Below are 24186 nucleotides of genomic sequence, written 5' to 3' on the forward strand. Positions count from 1 at the left end.
ATAATAACTACATAAACCAGTAACAGTCATTTGTTATCAAGTATTATGTACTGTACATAATTGTATGTCCTACACTTTTAAACAACTGGTAGTGCATAAATTAATGAGCAGGGAGCATATATAGTGTGGAGACACTGGACAAAGATATGGTTCACATCCCAGGCAAGATGGAGAGGGATGGCATGAGAGTTCCTCACACTACTCAGAACAGCACAATGTTTAAAACTTATGAGTTGTTTATGTCTAAAAGTTTCCATTTAATACTTTTGGACTTTATTTGGAAAACTGTGCTTCTCTAGTTCACATTAGCTAAGGGGGCAGATATAATAGTCCTCCCCTAATCTGAAAAATGAAACTGCAGATAAGGGGGGACCACTATATACAGGATTCATGGAGAGGAGGAGGATGGCAAGAAACAGGCAAGTGCATAGGCCAGATCAGAAGGGATTTATAAGCAGAAGATGAAAACAGTTAATAAAGGGGTGAAGATAAGTTCTTGAAGACTTACTGTTGTGATACAAAAGAAACTAGAAATTACTGAAAGGTTCTTTATGGTGATAAAGATATAAAGTGGCAAAGTCTAGGGAAGTTGGGTTATGGTTATGGAAATGGAGTCAAGAGTGTAGATCAGGGGTCCTCAAACATTTTAAACAGGGGGCCAGTTCACTGTCCCTCAGACCGTTGGAGGGCCGGACTATAGTTTAAAAAAAAAAACAACTATGAACAAATTCCTATGCACACTGCTAAGTCGGCTGGTAAGCAGGACAGGCAGCAGCAGCAAAAACACCCGGCGGGCCGGATAAATGTCCTCGGCGGGCTGCATGTGGCCCGCGGGCCGGGCCGTAGTTTGAGGACCCCTGGAGATCAAGGACATACAGAGGAACTGTCTGCATGGATTTAGTAATGAATCTGTTCTTAAGATAAATGCACAGAAAAACATTGGGGAATCATAACAGATACTGAAGAAGAAAAAATTATTTCAATTTCTCCTTTGGGATACAATCAGATGGTACTGTTATAGATGATTTTTAAAGAAAGAGAGATAGTGAAGAAGTGGACTAGTTGATTTGCATATGTGGCTTATATAAGCCCAAGTCTTCTTTTTAATCTTTGCAAGTTAATTCAATAGTTTTTAGTATCTGTATCATCTTTTATTGAGGAAATAATTCTTGTCATGGACTTGCTTTGAAGCTGACTTACAAAAAATATGCAGCATAGGGAATGTAATACAAGGCAAATAAAAATTTTTTGTAAAATTTTTTTCTTTTAAACTAATCACCTTTAGCTCCTGATGAAAAAAACTTTGGGCAAAACAAGGAAAAACAAAGTAATTTAAAATGTTGAATGAGAAATATATTCCTCTGGGTCAAGTATAATTATATGATGTGATGATCAAACATTTTCAACTGACTCATAATGATCCCAATTATAATTGAATCACTGAATTTTTTGATACAGCTCAGCCCTGAATGTTTAAACAAAATACAGATTCTTTAGTACTTTATTAGAACCCTAAAGTTAGAACACTTTAGAACAGGGGTCCTCAAACTTTTTAAACAGGGGGCCAGTTCACTGTCCCTCAGACAGTTGGAGGGCCGGACTATAGTTTAAAAAAACAACTATGAACAAATTCCTATGCACACTGCTAAGTCGGCTGCTAAGCAGGACAGGCAGCGGCGGCAAAAACACCTGGCGGGCCGGATAAATGTCCTCGGAGGGCCGCATGTGGCCCGCGGGCCCGTAGTTTGAGGACCCCTGCTTTAGAAAATGCTTAATTCTAATAAATACTTCCACTTAAGGCAGAAACGTGTATGTGTTTATGTTTACATTATATTTATATTATATATTTATATTGTACTAGAGGCCCGGTGCATGAAATTCATGCACTGGTGGGGGGTGTCCCTCAGCTCAACCTGCACCCTCTCCAATCTGGGACCCCTCGGGGGATGTCCGACTGCCTGTTTAAAAACAGACAGACATCCCTTTCACAATCCGGGACTGCTGGTTCCCAACTGCTTGCCTGCCTGCCTGATTACCCCTAACCGCTTCTGCCTGCCAGCTGATCACCCCCTAACCACTCCCCTGCCAGCCTGATCTATGCCTAACTGTTCCCCTGCCAGTCTGATCATCCCCAACTGCCCTCCCCTGAAAGCCCGGTCACCCCCAAATGCGCTCCCCTGCTCCCAGCCACGACCTGGGCAGTGGCCTGGGAGACTGTGTGCACCTCCCCCCACCCCCACAATCTGCTCCCAGCTGGGACCTGGGTCTCAGCTGGGAGCAGATCATGTGGGGGTGTACGCCATCTCCCAGGCCCCTGCCCGGGTCTCAGCTGGAAGCAGATCCGCCCGGGGTGCACGCCATATCCCAGGCCACTGCCCAGGTCACGGCTGGGAGCAGATCACACTGGGGGATGTGTGCCTTCTCCCAGGCCACTGCCCGGGTCGCGGCTGGGAGCAGATCACACTGGGGGATGTGTGCCTTCTCCCAGGCCACTGCCCGGGTTGCGGCTGGGAGAAGATCACACTGGGGGATGTGTGCCTTCTCCCAGGCCACTACCCAGGTCTCAGTTGGGAGCAGATCATGCCGGGGGTGCACGCTATATCCCAGGCCACTGCCCGGGTCACGGCTGGGAGATCACGCGGGGGGTGTGCGCCGTCTCCCAGGCCACTGCCCGGGTCGCAGCTGGGAGAAGATCATGCCAGGGGAGGTGTGACTTCTCCCAGGCCACTGCCCTGGTCTCAGCTGGGAGCAGATTACGCCGGGGGTGTGCGCCGTCTCCCAGGCCACTGCCCGGGTAGCGGCTGGGAGCAGATCAGCCAGGGGTATTCGGGACCCTCCCAGGCCAACAGCCCGGGTCGAATGCTGCCTGCTCTCAGCAGTAGCCCTCTCTGGGACTGGGGGACTTCGGTGGGCCTGAGAGGACTGGGTGCCGCCATCTTGTGGCCATGGGCGCCGCCATTTTGTCGTGGAGTGATGGTTAATTTACATATTACTCTATTATTAGATAGGATAATGTATATATTATGTTTATATTAAGCGTATCTGCCCATGTACTTAAAGTGACAGAGAGGTTACAAATAATATTTACAATAAAAACAACCAAGGTACATATGTGCAGACTGGGAATCGAACCCATAGCCGTTTGGTGTATGGGACAATGCTCTAACCAACTGAGCCATCTGGCCAGGGCATGAGTACTTTTATATACATTATTTTATTTCTGGACAATTCCAACTATTAAGTGTTCTAACATTAATGCAAATTTGCCAGCCTATAACTTTTTATTAAATTACTAGAGGCCCGGTGCATGAAATTCATGCACAGGTAGGGTCCCTAGGCCTGGCAGGCGATCAGGGCTAATCTGTGGGGCGACCAGTGGGGTGATTGGGGGGCCCTGCTCACACCCACCTTGGCTGGCCTGAGGCCTGTGGGCTGGGGGCAGCTCCTGCATTGAGCATCTGCTCCCTGGTGGTCAGTGTGCATCATAGTGACCAGTTGTTCCGCTGTTGTTCTGGTCAATTTGCATATTAGGCTTTTATTATATAGGATTGGCCCTCATCATCCTCCCTTGGGAAAAAATTATACTTACATTTATACCACTTAACAAAAGTAATTTTATTTTTTAATGTTTAATCTCAATCATCACAACAATCCTATGAAGTAGGTGCTGTTATTATTTTTCACTTTTTTTCTGGAGAGGTAAGCAACTTTCCCAAGGTTGCAAATGTAGTAGTTGATGGAGTCAAAGTTTGACTTCAAAGCCCAGGTTTTACTTATCACATGTCCCTGAGACATGGGCTTTGTACACTGACAAAATCATGGTTCTGAATTCCCAAACTGAGGGTCAGATCCCAAACCATGGTGAACTCCATGAAGTAAGAAATGTCATTCTATAAGGCTTTGGTAGAAATGGATTACAAACCTATCCAGGCAACACCACTCTAATATGTGCTCAGTAAGACTGAGTCTTTTTTCCATTATAATTTTTACATACCCAAATCTAACCATATTGGTTAAGGATAATAACAATTGCTTATTTTGTTTCTATTCATATATGTGGCAGTCTTTGCCATCTATACTGTAGGATGTGGTTTTATTTTGACTGAACATGTAAAAAAAAAATGGGTCACCATCTGTGGATGCCACAACAAAGTCTTAAGAATTAATCACTACATTATGGTTAAATCAAAATCATTACATGCTGTGTCAGTTTTGGCTTGTTTTATAATTTGTGAAATAAAAATAACAGTCAAATGATGGAAAACTAAGCTAGCCAGAATGTGATCATCTTGGCAATATAAATGATTATTTTGTTCTTATGTCCTGATTGTGGCAAATTTTATATAAATTTTGTTACAACTTTAAATAATGGGACTTTGAAATCTATTAGCTCAAGAAATATTTACTGCCAACTTGCATTAAATGTAGTTAGATTACTTTATGTAACATACTGACTTCAGAACCTCTAGCCCTCAAGGGATAATCTGTTTGTTGTTAGACTTGGGAAAATCAGGTATTCATCACTCACCACATCCCTATTTTTCTACTTTCTACATGAAAATGATGGTAGTAACTCAGCAAATGTAGGTAGGACACATTTAAACTTTAATTTTCTAGTATGGTGAAAGATTGTTGCCAATCCACTCACATTCTCCTGTGTGGCCTCCATTGGAGTAGCTCAATCCAGTTTAACAAATATTTATTGCATATCTATTTTGTGCCAGGAATTGACATAGAAACTTGTTCATAAAATGAACAAGCTAGATTCCTGTCCTTGAGGGAATACATATTCTATTATCAGAGACACACAGTAAGCAAAACATGTAATAAATGAATAAATTATATAATATTATAAAATAAGAAAAGTACAGCAAAGCAAGAGTATCAGGAGAGCCAGGCATGGGGAGAAGGAGGGACAGATTTCAGTATTATATGGAGAATCTGGATAAGCCTTAGAGGAAGGTGAGATTTCAACAAGTACTGACAACAATTAGGTCATTAACCAAGTAGATTTCTTGGGGGAGAATATTTCAAACAGGGGAGAGCGAGAGCAAATACTCTGAGATGGAAACATGCTTTAAGAGTTCATTGACAGCAAAGGCTGTGCGGCAAGTGTGGCTGCAGCCGAGTGCATCAGAGGTCGTGAGAGACCATTATAAGGACTCCCACCTTTACTATCTGAAAGGTAGTGATCATCAACAATAAGGTTAGGTCAAGATATGATATATATATATTTTTAATATATTTTATTGATTTTTTACAGAGAGGAAGAGAGAGGGATAGAGAGCCAGAAACATCGATGAGAGAGAAACATCAATCAGCTGCCTCTTGCACACCCCCTACTGGGGATGTGCCCGCAACCAAGGTACATGCCTTGACCGGAATCTAACCCGGGACCCTTAAGTCCGCAGGCCGACGCTCTATCCACTGAGCCAAACCGGTTTCGGCTCAAGATATGATATTGATTGCAAATCTGATCTCACATTTCCTAGAGAATGTCTTTACAAGGGATTGCTGAATTGAAAAAAGTCCCCTTAAATTTCTGAACTTACCCTCAACCAACTTTCTAATATCCTTTTCTTAATTATCCTTTCACTTTCATCTTTAATCTCCAATGGTAAAATAATATATATCTCATTCAAATATTGTTATACTAGAGGAGGGTGGAGATAAGGGGGAGAGATCAACCAAAGGACTTGTATGCATGCATATAAGCCTAACCAATGGACACAGACAACAAGGGGGTGAGGGCATGAGTTGGGGGTGGGGGTAATGGAGGGGTAATGGGGGAATAAGGACACATATGTGACACCTTAATCAATAAAGAAATTTAAAAAAAAGACCACAGTAAGGTCAGCAAATATTGTTATACTATTTCCCCATAAAACCAGCCACACTGATAGTCTTTAAAAATAAGAATCAAACTACTTTCATACTGGTATGTGCATACCTTCTTCATCTTTGTTTATAAATGCATATAAATTAAGGAGGGCAAGAAAAAGAATTTGAACAAAGGACCTTATTTTGACCCACAAGACATTGCTACTGTGTTTTTTGCTTTTGTTTTTAGATTAATTTCTAGATATAACAAATTTGTATTGAGTTTCCTTTTTTAATATTACTAATGAGCAGATATATTCATTCTTACTTTCTAACTCACTATATATGGTACATATAGATGGAAAACAATAAGAAACAAGTTTTTAAGGAACTGGGCTTCACCTTGCCAAATGAAAGTCAAGAGAATAGACAAAGAACACACACAGACAAGAAGCATGGTATGCAGGTCACTGTCAAAGGTAATTATGATCTTTAATAAATATAATTTAGCTTTAAAACTCATAAAATGTTAAGGAATTCCTCTTATCTCATTGTTTGTTGATTCAAAGAGAAATGATAGGTAATAATGGATGCAGTAGTAATTTACTAAAATACTTTTCTTCTTTAGAGAAAAGATCAATTCTAACACATAATTGTATCTATATATTTAAAACTCAAATATTTAGTTTACTACAAGCAGAGACACTTTATTTGGAAAGTTGTGTGTTTCTCTAATTTTCATTAGAGAACCACCTTTGCTTCAGATGTATGTCACTGTGGTTTTATTAAGGTTGCATTCAATGTTTAAGTAATGCTTTCAACGTAGTTACTTTATACCCACTATGCCCTACAGTATAATGTAATGTGGTCAGATAAAAAGTAATGTCTTGTAATAGTTATTTTGCTGAAACAATTTACATTCTAGTAAGAAAAATAAGGCACAAGGAATAATACATTTCAATAAGACTCATATAAAAAGAATAAAATCAGTATAAAAGCACATTAAAGGAATTTTGAATCAATGCAATCAGAATTAACAAATAGAATAAAAAGATTAGGAAAGAAAAGAATTGTAAACCATGTTCATTTACACCAGAGGTGGGGAATCGTTTTTCTGCCAAGGGCCATTTGGATATTTGTAACATCATTCACAGGCCATACAAAATTATCAACTTAAAAATTAGCCTGCTATATTTGGTCAAACACTTAACTAACTCACTCCTAATGCCTTGGCAGGGCCAGACCAAATGTTTTCTCAGGCCTCAAATGGCCCATAGGTCAGACATTCCCCATCCCTGATTTATACAAATGGACAATAAAAACAAATACACATAGAGAATTTCATTCTCCTATTATATAGTCTCATGGTATTCGCTATATAATTTTTTGATTAATGTTGCTACCTGAAAAGTTATAATTTCAAAAGCTTATGTAAGTTTTAGGGTAAGAAATTTAAAATTAAGTAGGAAAAACTACTAACATTTAACTGTATTAAGCAATCTTGAACTTAAACTGTGGAATTTCTCAACTACTTCTATGAAATAAGTACAGTTTAATTAAGTTAGTAAGTAATAACAATAAATCAGGCATGGGTTTTTAAAAAGTAGTCCATACTAATTGGCAACTATGCTCTGCATTAAAACCTTGGGTAATGAAAGATTTCATTTATTCTAAATATTGTGCAAGCTGGTGGAAGTACTTTTTGCTATTGGATTCAACTTCTTAAAATGAAACCTTATTATAAAAAGAAACCAGAAGGATGTCTCCATTTAGAGTTGATTCTAGTGATGAGTTTATTTCCATGAAAAACCAAGGCAACATACGTGTGTTTAAATAGTACATGGTTTCTGTGGCTATACAGTAACAAATGGGATGACTGTTAGTGAGACAAAATTCTCCTAGAATATATTACTAAATTATGGCAAAAATTTCTTCTTTGAAAGAAAAGAACTGGAAAATTTTACAGTAGCACTAGGCCCACAGTTAAATACTACCTACACTAGGTAAAATATAGTACTGCACTTTAATTGAATACCTTATTTTTAATCAGAGATTCATAGATTGTGATTGGATGTCCTGGTCCTTGCTCCATTCTGGACCTTGTGCATTGCGCTAACTCATGTTCACTTCTTCCTCTGCTTTTCCCACCACAAAGGGATCAGATTCATCCAAAAAGATAATCAAAGATCAGATTTATTAGCAGCCAGAAGTATAGAACAAACTGCCAATAATCATAAGAGAAAAGTTTCTGTAGGAATAGCAACAAAGACAACCTTTTAGGGGGATAAACACATGAAGATATCACTTGGCCACTAACTGCTATGAGTATATATGCATATGTATTTTATTCAAATTGCTCCTAATTATTAGACATATAGCACAAAACTTGGACATTTTTATACTTCATTATGTTAGGTTACCTTTAAATTTTTCAAATTCAACTCAAATATAGGTAAAATAAATAATATACATACTTGGAAGAAACTGCCACCATGAATTCATCCAAAAAAGCATCATATTCAGGACCTCTCACTCTTCTCTGCCGGAGTCCAATGTACAGCGGATCTTTAAGTAACTCCTATTTTAAAAAAGTTACCAGAGATATAAAAATAACTAAAGGCAAGTCATACACTTGTTCTAAGCCTCACTTTCCTTACTTATATAATAAGAATAGAAATGAAAATAAAATATTGTAAAACTGACTAAGAAGCAACCTACAGAGTCAATATTTAGTGTTAAATAGATTATATCTATAGTATTTATATGCCAAATAAGAAAAATAATTACTAAACATTTAAAAACATTGTGCCTTATTCTGAGGGGAATAAAAGGGAATGAAAATTTCTCAGTGGTGCTAACTAGAAAAGCTCAGTTCAGATTTTACAGGCAGAGTTTTATCACATAGAAAAATAATATTGAGTTCTGAGTATTAAATGAGCTAAGAAAAATGGAAGTTAACAATTCCTTTCCTTTTTATTTGTTTCTGAAAGCAAAATCTTTAACAAACATTTTGATTATATCTTTAATATTATAGTTGACTAATATTAAAAATAATCTTTTAGCCTTGACTAAAGTTTTTCTTAAACTTTACACAGTTTTTTTTTTTTTAAAAAAACCACCTGATGTATGTGAGCCAACGTTACTCTGTTCAAGTTTTAGTGTATGTAATATTTTTGTCTTTATTAAATCAGTTTTCAATTGAGGTATAATTTACATATGGTAATATCCATTCACAACTAGTTCCCAATAAACTAGGAACAGTAAGAAACTTCATCAACCTAATAAAAGTCGTTTATAAAAAACCCAAGTTAACAACATATTTAACAGAAAAAGATTTAGTGCTATTTCCCTAAAATTGGAAACTAGCCCTGGCTGATTTGGTTCAGTGGATAGAGTATTGGCCTGCAGACTGAAAGGTTCCACTCAAGGGCACGTGCCTGGGTTGCAGGCTCAATCCCCAGTAATGGGCATGCAGGAGGCAGCTGATCAATGATTCTCATCACTGATGTTTCTATCTCTCTCTCTCCTCTCCCTTCCCCTCTGAAATCAATAAAAATATATTTAAAATTAAATAAATAAAATTGGAAACTAGACAAAGAAATTTACTCTCATCACTTCTATTCAACACTATACTGAAGATCCTAGCCATTACAATAAGGCAAGCAAAAGAAAAAACAAACAAACACAGGAATACAGATTGGAAAGGAAGAAGTAAATTGTTTTTATTTGTATACACATGATCATGTACATGGAAAATACTAAGGAATCTACAAAAAAATATCCACTAGAAAAAATATGTTAATTTAACATGATCACAGAATATAACATTAATATACACAAATCAAATGCGTCTCTATACACTACCAATGAACAACTGAAAATGAAATAAAATACACAACTCATTTATAATAGAATTCCAAAGCATGAAATCCAGAGGGACATATTTAACAAAATATGTGTAAGCCCTGTAAACTGGCTTCATAGATGTAAGATAAGGTTAATAGAGGATGAGCTAAAGAAGAAAATGTTCAGTATGTGAGCAAAATTAAAGAAAACACAGAGGACACAAGACTTGCTTGTAAAAGATTTCAAAAGTGAAATAAGGCCTGTAGTCAAAGATCAAATGAAATGTGTGGTTGTAACAACTTTTTAAAAATATATCTGAATGATTTGAAATGGAGTCCAATAGACCATCTTGTCTAGATAAAAGGAACGAGTCCCAGAGCTCTCTGATACGCTACCCATGTAGGGGGAAGGTCTGTTTTGAAAAGACTTGTGAGTGGGGCCTTTATGTAATAGAGTAGACTATAATCTGATACATAGAACATTTTTTAAAAATCCTAAGAGTTCTGGATTAATTGGAACACTTCAAAATGAAACTACTTCGCGTGGTCCCCAACTTTCCACAAGAAGAAACCAGGCTGAGAAAGCTATTTAACTGTGATACAGTGGACAGCGCAAGAGTCCAGAGAGCACAGCCAGAAGCATAAGAGAACTAGGCCCTTTTCAAAAACATTGCCTACTCCCCAGGTAGGTGGCCTGACAACATATGTCCAATGGGAATTCAAAATTTCTATGAACCATTTAGAGCCATATAATTCCTATTCCTCCCATTTTGAATGGGAAGTGTTTATTCTGACCCTGCTCCACCATAGTTTGTTTAATATGTGGGAACAGATAAGAAGACCCACAAAAAGGACCAAAACACAAGAAGCTTCATTTGTACCCGGACCTGATTTCGATCAGAGGACAGGATCCTGAAGTCTGGGCCTCCTGCTGTTACTGGGATGAAACTTTTGGAAACCTCGGATGAAGATGAGTATATTTGTACATGTGGAATATGAACAATTTGTGAAGGAGAGTCTACATGGAGAAGGGCAAGCTGTCCCATGCCTCTTAGCCTTCCTACCCATCCCAGCAAATCATAAACATTAATAAAATTGAAATTGTTTTAAGTCACTAAGTTTAGAGGAGGTCTGTTATAGATAAATGATAAGTTCTAGTAGGTGTGGTGATGTTGTTCTGTAGGTTGAGCCATTCAAATAATCTAAGTAGGGATTTGCTTCAAGCCAACAGAAGCGATAGCCTGGTTCACACCTCCTGTCCTAGTGAAATTATTAATAGCGTCCTCTTTCATTGCGAAAGTGTCTTGGTTTGGCTAATACAGTATGTGGTCATCCTACATATAATGTACTGCACAACAATGAGTTAAGCCTTTCTGGCTAGCTGGAAGTTAACATACTTAATCATATAAATGTATTTCAGATGAAATGTAAAATCTGAAATTGAGTGCTGTTGTAAAGCCCAGCTGTTCCTCGAGGCCTACAAACTTTAAACAGTCTACTGGCAGTCTTCTGAACAGCTGAGGCTGGCTTGCCAGTGAGCTTCTAATGCCTGCCAGAAGTAAAACCCTTTCTCCCATGTCTGGGATGTATTTGGACTTCTAATATGTGAATTAGAAGAACACAATTGAGAAAAGATGTCACATGTTTCCCTGCTCTTTTCGCTCATTCTTTCCAATGCTAATAATTAAAGTATATATAACTACAACGGAGAGTCAAATTTGAAGATTTATGAACAAGATAAAGCTTTTACATTAAATAAGGAAGTTATAAAATTCTCCCAAATATAACGTTTCTGTCCATATGTAGTGTTTTTTAAAAATTTTTCATGATAATTAAGGCTTGAATAACGAGTGCACTCTTGGAGATTTGACTGAAAAGAAGTCTACAGAAAGCAAAATTACCCAATTTTGACAATGGCTTCACAGACCAAGTCGCCTGGCACAGAAGTGATATTAACTTATCACATTAACAGCTTCTTGTGGCCAAGATTAAACACGCACTAGAACCTCTTTTGGAGAATAAATGAAAGACTTGGTGTGAAGCAAGCACTTAAGAAGGTTAGCCATGCTTTCGCAAGAGATGTCACATATAATGCAGGTGATGTCACTGAAGACTTATGAAGACTATAGCATGAGAGAAAGAAAAAGATTAGAAGAAAACAGTAAAAGACAAAGCATATGGAAATAAGGAGGGTATATATTGGTAAAGTTAATGATCTTCCTTATTAGCACTATCTCAATTATGGAATCTTGAGAAATTTTATTTGAAGCATTCATTTATTTGAAGCTAATAGTAATTATCATCAACTCACACCCTGTTCTTGTTTCTCACAGTTATACCTTTCAAATCTGAAGTTTTTGAAAATTAAAAACTATTTTCTTAATATTTTAAGTTTTTATCATTAGTAAAACAATATTTCCTATCAGAAAATTTGAGAGCACGGAATAAACTCTACACATTCAGAACTATCCTCCACTATCACCTTGATGAATAGTCTTCTAGGCCATTTTCTTTATATCCAGGCTTGTATAATATTATCTGTTCAAATTTTGGACAATATCATAACCCCTTTTCACATAGGAATATATTGTGAAAATTTTTCATGTCAATAGAGGAGCAGTCTTAAAATTTGTGACCTATATTAGAACTCTTTCCTCAAAGAGGATGAACAAATTAATAGTCCTCCCAATGACATATAATAAGTAAACCTATTTTGTTGTAGCTTCAAGTAAAAGTATTATCTTTCCATATATACATGTGTGTGTATATATGAAATATAAATATATATAATACATATAATGTATAACAAAATAAATATATAAACATATTACTTATCTATAATGTTAATGAGTAACATTCATTTGTACTTCTTTTCTAATATTAAATGTTTTCATAAATTTATTGAGTATTTTTACTTCTTCATTTGTAAATTATCTGTGTTCACATGTCATTTAGCAATTTGCATATTTCAAATTTGACATTTTCTTATTGACTTTAAAATGTTCTCTCTGAAACTGAGAACATTATAAACTTTTATCTGCCATGTTATGACTATTCCCCACTTTAGCATTTATTTTAAAATTTTATTTATAATATATAGATGATCATTTTTTTGGTGCTATGACCTCATTATTTTCAAATGAAAAAACAAGATTCTGTAAAGAAATAATATGTAATTTTCACTCACATCAGTAACATTAAGCAAACTGCCAACATTCTAAAACAATAATTAAAATGTCAGCATGCACATAAGCTGGCACAAAAGTTAAAAAGTGGTAAAAATAAAAATGATTAAATTTGACTGTGATTCAGTAAAGTGTGGGGTGTGGGTCAGTGTTGGGCAATCTTAACACATGCCCTTGGTAATTCTGAAGTGGTTGGTCCATAGAACACATATTGAGGACCACTCCTTTCAAACTTATTAAGTTAAAATAAGATGATTATACTTCCCCAAAGGTTCATTTCTGTCTTAGGTAATTATGTTTTCTATTCTAGTTTATATAATGGGTATTTCTAAAATCTATCACAAACTTCAAGGAATTTCAAAGTTATAATGTGTATAAAATCAAACTGAAGAAAGTCCCCAATCTCTTTCCCAAGGCATTGGTGCAGTGTCTCAGACAATGAAGAAATGATTAGTGCTCATTCCAATGCAGGGTCACTTGTCAGAAGTGGCAAGTAATCCCCATACTATGGAAGGATAAAGGCTAGAACTTAAGGCAACCTGAGAGAGAAATGATGACACTCTAACTGGGACCATGTGGTAAGCAGATAATGACCCTCCCTCTCCCCAAACTTGTAAGTATGTTACCTTATTTGGCAGAAGAAACTGCAGAGGTGATTAAGGGTGAGTCTTTGAAAGTGAAAAACCTTTCCTGGCCCTGGTCTGAGAAAGAAATGTGACTCGGAAGCAGGGTCAGAGAGATACCACACTGCCGGCTTTGAGCAAGGACAAAGGGGATCATGAACAAAGGAATGAGCCTGTAGAAGCCGGAAAAGGCAAGGACATGGAAGGCAGCCTGCTGGCACCTTTTATGATTTTAGCCTTTTGAGACTTGCATATATTTTTGTTGCTTTAAACCACCAAGTTGGTAATAAATTGCTATGTTAGCAATAGAAAATGAATGCTGGCCACATTCTGTACAAGGGCTGAAAGATACATGGCAGATACATATGACAGAAAATCTTTAAGGTTTTTCTTTAGTTCAGCTTCTCTCTGACACAGCTGGCTCCTGCCACAGATAAAGAGCACTTTCTAGAACACAAGGGGAAACCTTCTCAATGGGAAGAGGCTTCAACTTGAGTTCAAGTTCCAATGAAGATTCTAGACTTAGATACAATGTTCACATGAACTAAAGGTCAGACTAAACATACAACCAGAATCAGAAAAGCTAAGACCTGGAGCAATGGTATCAGAAACAAAGAATAACTGTGCACTCTGACGGGGTGGCTTAGTTGGTGGGAGTGTCATCCCATACATCAGAAGGTGACAGGTTTGATTCCTGGTCAGGGCACATACCCCAGTTTCGGGTTCAATCCCTGGTCAGGGAGCATGCGGGAGGCAAAAGATCGATGTTTCTCTCTCACATCTATGTTTCTCTCCCTCTCTCTTCTCTCTGTCTCTCTCTCTCACTCTCTTTTTCTCTTTCTCTCTCTCTCCTTCCTCCACCCCTGCCTCTTCTCTCTCTCTAAAAATTATAAATACATTTAAATATATTAACAATATTTAATTTAGCAATACTTTATGAAAGATTTTTGTTTCTGATCTACATTAATGTAAATTAACATTTACTAAGTGCTTACAAAATGCCAGTCACAATTCTAAAGACTCTTAACCCTTTGCACTCGCTTGCTTTTTTCTCAATTGCTTTATTCTACTCGGGATTTAATTTTTTAAATACCCCAGATTTTACAAAGCGCGGCAGTAGAATAAAAAACTGGAGTTTCTTTTCATACAAACTTATTTATTTGGATTTTTTTATATTTCAAATTATTGATACATTCAATAACCGTCACACTCGACATCCGAGTGCAAAAGGTTAAGTATATTAAATCATGACAACTCTATAAGATAGGTACTCATTTTACATGAGGAAACTGAAGCACATAAAAGTTAAGTCACGCCCTGGCTGGTTTGGCTCAGTGGATCGAGCATCGGCCTGCAGACAGAAGGGTCCTGGGTTCAATTCCCAGTCAGGGCACATGCCTAGGTTGCGTGCTCAATCCTCAGTAGGGGGCATGCAGGAGGCAGCCAATCAATGATTCTCTCTCATCATTGATGCTTCTATCTCTCTCTCCCTCTCCCTTCCTCTCTGAAAACCAATAAAAATATATTTTAAAAAAAGTTATGTCACTTTTTCAAGATCACAAAATTAGTAAATGATGAAACTGGGAACATGGATAAACATAAGACTAATTTTTTGTACTATTTTTACCAGATTTGGAAATCAAGCTTATAATGAAATGTGAAGCTATCAATTTTAATATGTTCTTGAACAGTTTCTAGAGCACAGGAACTATGTTTTCTGAAACTTGAATAATCAAACTCATAATCTGATCTGAGTTTGAATTCTACTTAACATTAAAATTTAGACCTATTTTTCTTTTTATGTTTGCCTCATATTTTTGTCTATTGTTTGTATGGACTCTGGTGACATGGTTCACATGCATTCAACTATTTTGGATAGGGCCTAACCACTTTACCTAATTGCCTAGGGACCATAACTAACAGTCACAGGGTGGGGGCTGCTATGCCAGAAAATTAGCCATGTGATTTGGGGTGGGGGAACCTGGGTCATTGGTATCAGTCAACTGGAGACAGAGTATACGTGGCAATCAATCAAGCATGCCTAGGTAATGAAATCCTAGAGCACATATAAGTCCCACACATGAACACTAGAAGATAAGGTGTCTTGACTTCCCAAAGAGAGGAAAATAGAAGCTTCACATTTAGAGCCCTCCAAGACTCTGCCCTGTGCATCACTTCCTGTAGCTTATTCTAATATGTACCCTCTCTCTTTAATACAACTTAACTGTAATTATAATAACTTTCAGTGATATCTATGAGTCTTAGCCTTAAAAACCTGAGAGTGCTTTGGGATCCTCCCTCCCCCCAAACCTTTCAGTTGGTGTCAGAAGTGAGAACAGTCTTGGAACTACGCCCTCAAACTTTGTAGTTTGGCTAACTTCAGGTAAAGCTAAACTATCTAAAGGAACTAATAATTTATTCTCTTTTTAGGACAAGTACTCCAGCTGATCATTTGTAATATACATTTTCACCATTAAATTTCTTACATATGATTTTAGAAAAAGAAGTTATAAGCAGGTTGCTGAAATACAGTTAGAGACTAAGAGTATATGGGAACTGGCAGAGGAATGATTTGCTAACTGTCCTTAATGGTTTGTCAAATGTCCCTATCAAAGCATTCAGTGCGTGCTGAATCTAGTCAAGTATGTGTCTCCTCCTCTTCTAGATTCAGAGCATCTTGCTGGCAAGATCTTAAGTTGTTTACTCTGATATTATCTAGCCTTCACTTAGGCCTTGACATATAGTAGGTGCTCAATATTTATCTAACTCAGTTAAATCAACATAATCTGACTCAATTAAACTTTACAAAACTCTGAAAATTTTCAGGAAAATCTCTTAGGTTAAAAAAGATACTCCAGTGACCTGTCAAAGAGTTAATATTCCACCCCTCACTTAATTTTTCCCCCTAATGTCTCCAACAGTCCACTGGCAGTAAGCAAAAGTATCTAGAAATAACACAGAGTACTTTAAAAATAGATTAATTTAACATATCAGATTATTTTCTAATTTAGCAGCTCAAAAACTTTGAAATATGGTAAGCACCAGGCATTTTAATGGAAAAAGAATTTAGAAAGCTAGATCTACAGCAGGGCAAAGTAAGAAATTTGATGATGGATAGATGGGTTTTGCAGGCTGTGGGAGGCTGAGAGACAGAAATGGAATAACATAAAAGTAGTGACTACTAAAATAGTAAAGGAAAACTAAATGGACATAATGTGAGAAAATTTCAAGACAATTAGCAAATTTGACAATTTTAAGACACACTTTCAGTAAATTAAATATTTCATGTAACTAATACAATCAATGTTTGGTTTCAGTAGTGCACAATTTACTCTATGTCCACATTATACAATCTTATTAAAAGGCCCAAGTTTAAAACCAAACTCTTAAATTTTTGCATGCCTGTTTTATCACTCTTTACTCTTCTTTATTTCTTCCTAAAATTTTTAAGATGTTCTACAGATTTTGTGATTTTTAAACTCTGATTTCAATGGAATTTATCATAGAAGAATGTTTTAAAATATATGAAAAAAGAGGAAATATTTAATCTACATACTCAATTTTAGAATAATTGTTTTAAGAGGTCAGCTTTGATAATTTCTAAATCATTTCTATTGGTATTGAAAAAGAAGATGCCGATAAGCAATGTGTTTTTGTCAAAATGTATCCTTTATAAAGGTTAAATGAGCACTCATGTATACACAGGAAGTTAAACATAAAAAACACAAAAACTGTTCAAGTTATTATTATAACACTAGAGGCCAGGGATCCCCTCAGCCCAGCCTGCACCCTCTCATAGTCCAGGACCCTTCGGGGGATGTCCACCTGCCAGCTTAGGCCTGCTCCCCAGGGGAGCAACACTCATCCCAGTCAGCAGAGCAGCGCTCCCACTGTGGGAGCCCACTGACCACCAGGGGGCAGCTCCTGCGTTGAGTGTTTGCCCCCTGGTGGTCAGTGCACATCATAGCGACTGGTCTACTGGTTGTTCTGGTCATTCCACTGTTCAGTCACTGGGTTTTTATATACATAGACTGGAGGCTCGGTACAAGAAATTCATGCACAGGCATGGTCCCTAGGCCTGGCTGGTGATCAGGGCTGATCTGTGGGGCAACTGGCAGGGCGATCGGGGGGCCCCCACTGGCATCCACCCTGGCTGGCCTGGTGCTGCCTGCTCACCAGCCCTGTCCCCTGCTGCCGGTCACCTCCCTCTGCGGGTAGACCAGCAGGGCGATCGGGGGGCCCCCACTGGCACCTGCCTTGGCCGGCCTGGCACCACCCACTTGCTGGCCCCACCCCCCTCAGCCACTGCTGGTCGCCTCCCTCTGCGGGGCGACTGTGGGGCAATCGGGGGCCCCTGCTGGCACCCACCTTGGCTGGTCTGGGGCCTGTGGGATGGGGGCAGCTCCTGCATTGAGTGTCTGACCCTTGGTGGTCAGTGCATGCCATAGCGACCAGTCGTTCTGCTGGTTGTTCTGCTGTTCGGCCGATTTGCATATTAGGCTTTTATTATATAGGAATGGAGGCCCAGTGCACGAATTTGTACACCAGTGGGGTCCCTCAGCCTGGCCTGTGGGATCGGGCTGAAACCGGCTCTCCAACATCCCCTGAGGGGTCCTGCATTGTGAGACAGCACAGGTCAGGCCGAGGGACCTCACTGGTGCATGATAGGGGCCAGGGAGCGACATGGGAGATTGGCTAGCTGGGAAGGGACCGTGGGAGGGCTCCAGGGCATGTCTGGCCTGTCTCACTCAGTCCCGATTGACCGGACCCCAGCAGCAAGCTAACCTACTGGTCAGAGCATCTGCCCCCTGGTGGTCAGTGCATGTCATAGCGACTGGTTGACTGGTCGACTGACTGCCCCCTGGTGGTCAGTGCATGTCATAGCAAGCAGTTGAGCAGCCTTAGCATATTATTAAAATATTATGCTTTGATTGGTTGAATGACTGACCAGACCGAACATTTAGCATATTAGGCTTTCATTATATAAGATAATTAACAGGTCAAAAGTTATATCGTAAATTGCTTTAGGAAGGAACAAAAAACCCCAACTATTAAAAAGTATACATATTATGTCAAGTATCAAGGTCATATTTGATAATGAATCTGTTCTGGACCTAGGTCTGAAATTTGTATGTAACTTTTAAAAAGTCTATCCTTAACTGACCATTATCTTTCATCTCTACTTCAGAAAATTCTACCTTTAATTTCTAGTATTTTCCACCCATAAGTAATCCTGAATATTAGCAATAAAGGATGAGCAAAAATATGTACTATTTGACTTTAAGATTCTAAAATACCATTGCAGGATGAGAAAGACTAAACTCCAAATCATCTACCTAAGATTCAATAGATACTTTTAGGACAAAAGCATTTCAGACTGATTAAACTTAATATCCTTTGGGTTCCTATGTAGTATGAACATAGTAATTTAAAAAAAGAAACTATGATAGTCTGAAGTAAAACATAATATTCTATAGAATAATGTTATAAATACTCATCAAAGGATAATAAACACTAAAGAAGCTGGTAAAATATTAATAATATGATAAAGAAGGGAAAAGGAAAGGAGAAAATAATTTTCCTGTAAAAGTTGGGGGACAGGTTTGAGGAGAGGAAAACCAGCCAGAAAATAATTCTCTGAATGATAGTATTTTATGAGGTTCTTGACATAAGCTCAAAATAAAGGAATTGTGGTTTTGTTTTGTTTTTGAAGATTAACAGCTTTCTTAGAGACTTAAATTGTTTACCTCATTTTCTGTTCCCACGTCCAGAGTGACAGGCAGACATTCACGAGGATTCATCCCTCCACAAGCTGTATACAGAGCCAATTTACCCACAGGGATGCCCATTCCATTACTACCAAGGTCTCCCAAGCCAAGAATACGCTCTCCATCGGTCACCACAATAGCCTAGAAGAAAAAGAAATAATATCTATTAAAAGATAGATGTTCACAAATCCTGGGGCACAGTTCCTTGTCTCCATTTCTTAAGTTAATACTTATGTAATAAAATACTAAACTGTCAAAATACATAAATTGAATATACATGGAAAAAATATTATGTGATTGTACATGTGGAAGAATAAATAAATTTGATATATACATAAGAGAGTAAATAAATTGATAAATGCATTCTATATTTTGTTAAAAATAAACATAAGTGATTAATATGGTTGTCAAAAAAAGAAGAGAAGACTATGCACATAAAGACTTAAACAATCCAGCCCTCACCAGGTTGCTCAATGGGCTGGAGTGTCATCCCATACACCAAAAGGTGGTGGGTTCGATTCTGATCAGGGCATATACCAAGTTTGTGGGTTCGATCCAAGGTTGGAGTGCTTATGGGAGGCAACAGACTGAAATATCTCTCTCTCTCTCTCTCTCTCTCTCTCTCTCTCTCTCTCTCTCTCTCTCTTTTCCTCTATCTAAACCTATCCTCTCATGAGGATTAAATAAAACACAAAGATTTAATCAAGAGGGGCAGTTTGAATAGTATCGGGAAATAAAAACTCAAACTGGAAACTGAAAGGAAACAGCAGTTTTAAAACTAGTCGCATCCACTTGGAGGACAATCCTATCTAATAAAAGAATAATATGCAAATTGACCGTACCTCCGCTATACCAACAAGCCACGCCCACCAGCCAATCAGGAGCGAGTATGAAAATTAACCCAACCAAGATGGCTGCGGCCACGGAGAGAGCAGAAGGCTTGGGTTTCCCCGGCAATGGAGGAAGCCAAGCTTTCCGCCTGCCCTGGCCTGCCTTGGCCTCCGCTTAAGGCTACAAAGTTTCAATTATAGAAGATACATAAATCCCTACAAAAATGGCTGCAGCCATGGAGCAAGCAGGAGGCTTCAAAGTTTCAATTATAGAAGATAAATAAATCCCAGATACCAGGGCCTCCACTTGGGTTGCTGGGGGGCGTGGCCAGCCTGCAAACCACCACAGGCCCCTCACTCAGGCTGCCCAATGCCCAGGGGAATCCCCACCCTGATCCGGGACACCCTTCAGGGCAAACCAGCCAGGCTCCACCTGTGCATCAGGCCTCTATCTTATCTAATCCTACCTAATAAAAGAATAATATGCAAATTGACCATCACTCCAACATACAAGATGGCTGCCCCCATGTGGTCAAAGATAACTGCCCCCATGTGGACACCAGATGGCCGCCACAAGATGGCCAGCAGGGGAGGGCAGTTGGGAGGAACCAGGTCTGCAAAGGAGGGCACTTGGGGGCGATCAAGCCTGCAGGGGAGGGCAGTTAGGGGTGACCAGGCCAGCAGAGGAGGGAAGTTGGGGGCAATAGTAAAAAACCTTTTTTCTTTACAAGTTTGCCCAGCATGAGCCTTAAATAACAGAGTGAACCACTTCTAGCCACAACTACTCAAACAGAAAGGACCGTTAAGGGAGTAACACTTCAGAAGTCACAGCTGAAGGGCCTTTGTACCACAGACATCAGTGTATTCAATCTTAATCCTGAAAGTTACCACAGAGTTGCTGGTCACCTAACAGAAAGGAAAGGGGGTCCAAGGAGGGACAAGAACATCTCACTTTCTTTAGACAAGGCAGGTGGTCGAGCACATGTCTAAGAGCAAAGGCTCTGGGACCTGCATTCAGTTCCCACACCACCAGGCACTGCTGTGTGACTCACTGAGAAGCAGTGCCTTCCTTTCCTCCACGAATTATCAGGATAAATACAAGAGTGAGTCCAAGTACAGTGTCTCAGAGAGAAACCTACGAAATGTCAGATTATATTGCTACTTTATTTTCATCCGTTCACTCACAGAGGGAAGTCTGATGAGCTTCCTAATTTCCAGATGATAAAGGAAATTAACAGATTTTTTGCCCACCTGGGTTACTCTTACTGAATGCTTAATATGAAAACAGAGTTTGCTTAAACATATTCAGACACCATTTCAATGTTTATTCAACATTTATCATCGCTTACAATGAATAAAGAAATACTAAGAAATTAGATGGAAATAATGAGGAAACAGCATCTACATGATATACAAAAATCAAAGGGATATAAATTAGGTGACATTTACTAGAAAAGCTAGTGAATGCTACTGAAGGTCATGATAACTGTCAATATGTTTTAGAAGAGGGAAAATAACAAATTTGCCATAGTGGGAAACTTCAATAACTTACCTTGATGACATCTTCTGGCCATGCATTAAGAATTGAAGCAATATGCCCTCGATCATGGATACTAATAAAAAGACCTCTGACAGAAAAAAAAAAATAGTAGTTTTAATTTACTTCAGACTTATCAAACTATCATGAACATTAAAAACTTTTTTCAAATCAGTTTAATGTATCTCCATTTTTATCAAAATGGTGAAAATTATTTCCTTAAACAAATAAGACATATAAATCTTATAAGAAAGGAACAAAGTATTTAAACAATATATTGACACCTGCAATAAAGGTACATTCGACTATTACATATTCTTAAATGTTTTTTTAATTAATGAAACATTCATTATTTTGTCTACAGAGAATTTAAATAGCATTATTAATTCCACTCACAGATTCATTTACAGTCTTTCATTAAATAATATGAATAGAAGCCTTTAAAGAATAACATGAAGCATATGCAAACAGGCATTTTCAGTGTATGTCCCATTTATTAAATACTAGAGGTCTGGTGCATGAATTCGTGCATGGGTGGGGTCTGGCCAGCCCACCCCGATAGGGGTCGATCGGGCAGGGGCCTGCTGGGGAAAGGGCTGATTGGGGGCGGGTCCAGCCAGGGGAGGGGCCGTGGGAGGTTGTGGGGGGGCCAATCGGGGCTGCGATCAGGCCAGTTGGCCACCGCAGTGCACGTCATAGCGACGGGTCATTCCGGTCGTTCCATTGTTCTGGTCGCCTGGCTTTTATATATATAGATTCACAGTGTGGAAAGGAGAACATGCATTGGCAATGGCTGAAGTGACTGATATTGTTGAGTAGTCCTTTCATGTGGCACTTACTTGATTTGTGGTTTTAGCTGTTGTTTGCAATGCTGTTATTTAGAGCCTCAACTGAAGGCTTTTACATTTCTCACCCTTATACCCCCCAGTTCTTATGAAAGTCTAACAAGTCACTTTAAAAATTAAGATAGAAATGTTTTTAAATTTCTTAATCTCACTTAGAAGTTTTACTTTACTCTTGTTAAACATAGCTACAGAGAACTACCTACAACAAATGTATAGCTTAATGAAGTGTTATAAGGCAACCACCCCTCTACAGAATATCCACTGAAGCAGAGAAAACCCTGTCAGCTACCCAGAACTCTCTACATGTTTTCTCCCAATCAACACTCCTCCCTCCTAAGAATAATCACTCTCCTGACTTTCCTCAGTTTATAGTTTCATCTTCCAAATAGCAAACCATCCCTATGGATTACTGTTTAATCTGTCTGGTCAAGTTTCCCCAACTCTGAAATTTGCTGGTTGCATCTCTATAGTACAGATTAACACGTTACTATTCACTCTGTATTTCTTGGAAAATTGGTAATTGAATTTAAAGGCTTAAATGGGTTCTTCAATTTTTTTACAAGACACTTGACGGTTTGGTGTTATCAGAAGATGCATAACATCTTGTAGTCCTTTTTGTGATTTTGGCAGCTGCTGATGCATAATATCTAAATTCATTAATTCAAAATGGTGATATTCCAATTCTATTAACCATTATTTATTAGCTGGAACACTTCTTTTTTAATTAAATTTATTGGGTGACACTGGTTAATAAAATTATATAGGTTTCAAGTGTACAATTCTATGATACTTATGGGTTGCAAGTGTATATTTTGCACTGTGTGCCCGTGGAGGGTAGAGGGAATCAAACATACTAGTACGGTGACAGAAGATTTTACTTTTGGTGGAACACTTCTTAAAGAGAATTCTCACCATACCTATTGTTTAGTTACCCTATGGTAAAGTTTATGTTTAAAAAAGGGATAAATGCTTGAGTCTTTCTCTTTACTGATCAGGTGTTTTTTTGTTTGCTGGGGTTTTTTGTTTGTTTGTTTGTTTTTAATCTTCACTGGGAATATTTTTCCCATTGATTTTTTTTTAAGAGAGAGAATGGAGGGGAGGCAGAAGGTGGGGGAGAGTGAGAGAAACATCGATGTGAGAGAGACACATCAATTGGTTGCTTCCCATTGGCATCTTAACTGGGCCGAGATTGAGCCTGCAACCCAGGTATGCACCCTTGACCAGGAATCAACCTGCAACCCTCCGGTCTGCAGGCCAATGCTCTAAACACTGAGAAAACTAGTTAAGGCTACTTATCAGTTTTGTGTGTGTGTGTTTTTTAAGAATGCATTTGCTAGAATCTTTCAAGAGTTTCCCCTAAGGTGTGTTTGTGTATGTGTGTGTGTGTGTGTGTGTGTGTATGTGTGTGTTGGATCAATACGAACTCAGGAATTTAAACTTATTTTGTCTTAATCCATTATAGTTATTTTCTTTATTGAAATCCAAATTGTCCCATTTTTAACCAGTGGAAAGCTCTTCACATTGGCCCCTGAGCCTTTCTGATAGCTTCCTTGATCTCCGCTATGAAGATATTCCATTTTGTCTTAAAAATGTTTGCCCCAGGCCAAAACAAGCCATTTCTGTAAGAAGCCCTGCTTTCTTTTAGTAGAAAGTGGTACTTTAAGACCAAAATCTAGGTACTAGGGATCCCTATCACTACTAGCTGATCCAGGTATTGTTATTTTAAAAATTTA

General features: G+C 38.4%; 1 protein-coding gene across 2 annotated transcripts in view; it reads right to left on the minus strand.

Annotated features, from left to right (window-relative positions):
* Window positions 1-24186, minus strand: part of ME1 (malic enzyme 1) — a 165730-nt gene that overhangs the window by 76110 nt on the left and 65434 nt on the right. For both annotated transcript variants that reach the window (XM_008144029.3, XM_054721755.1), the window contains 3 exons: window positions 21624-21699; window positions 19221-19382; window positions 8295-8398 (listed from right to left, as the gene is read on the minus strand). In XM_008144029.3, the coding sequence (XP_008142251.2) occupies window positions 8295-8398; window positions 19221-19382; window positions 21624-21699 (342 nt within the window). The remainder of the gene's footprint in view (window positions 1-8294; window positions 8399-19220; window positions 19383-21623; window positions 21700-24186) is intronic.

The sequence above is a fragment of the Eptesicus fuscus genome, chromosome 10, assembly GCF_027574615.1.
Source record: "Eptesicus fuscus isolate TK198812 chromosome 10, DD_ASM_mEF_20220401, whole genome shotgun sequence".
Classification (NCBI taxonomy): Eukaryota; Metazoa; Chordata; class Mammalia; order Chiroptera; family Vespertilionidae; genus Eptesicus; species Eptesicus fuscus.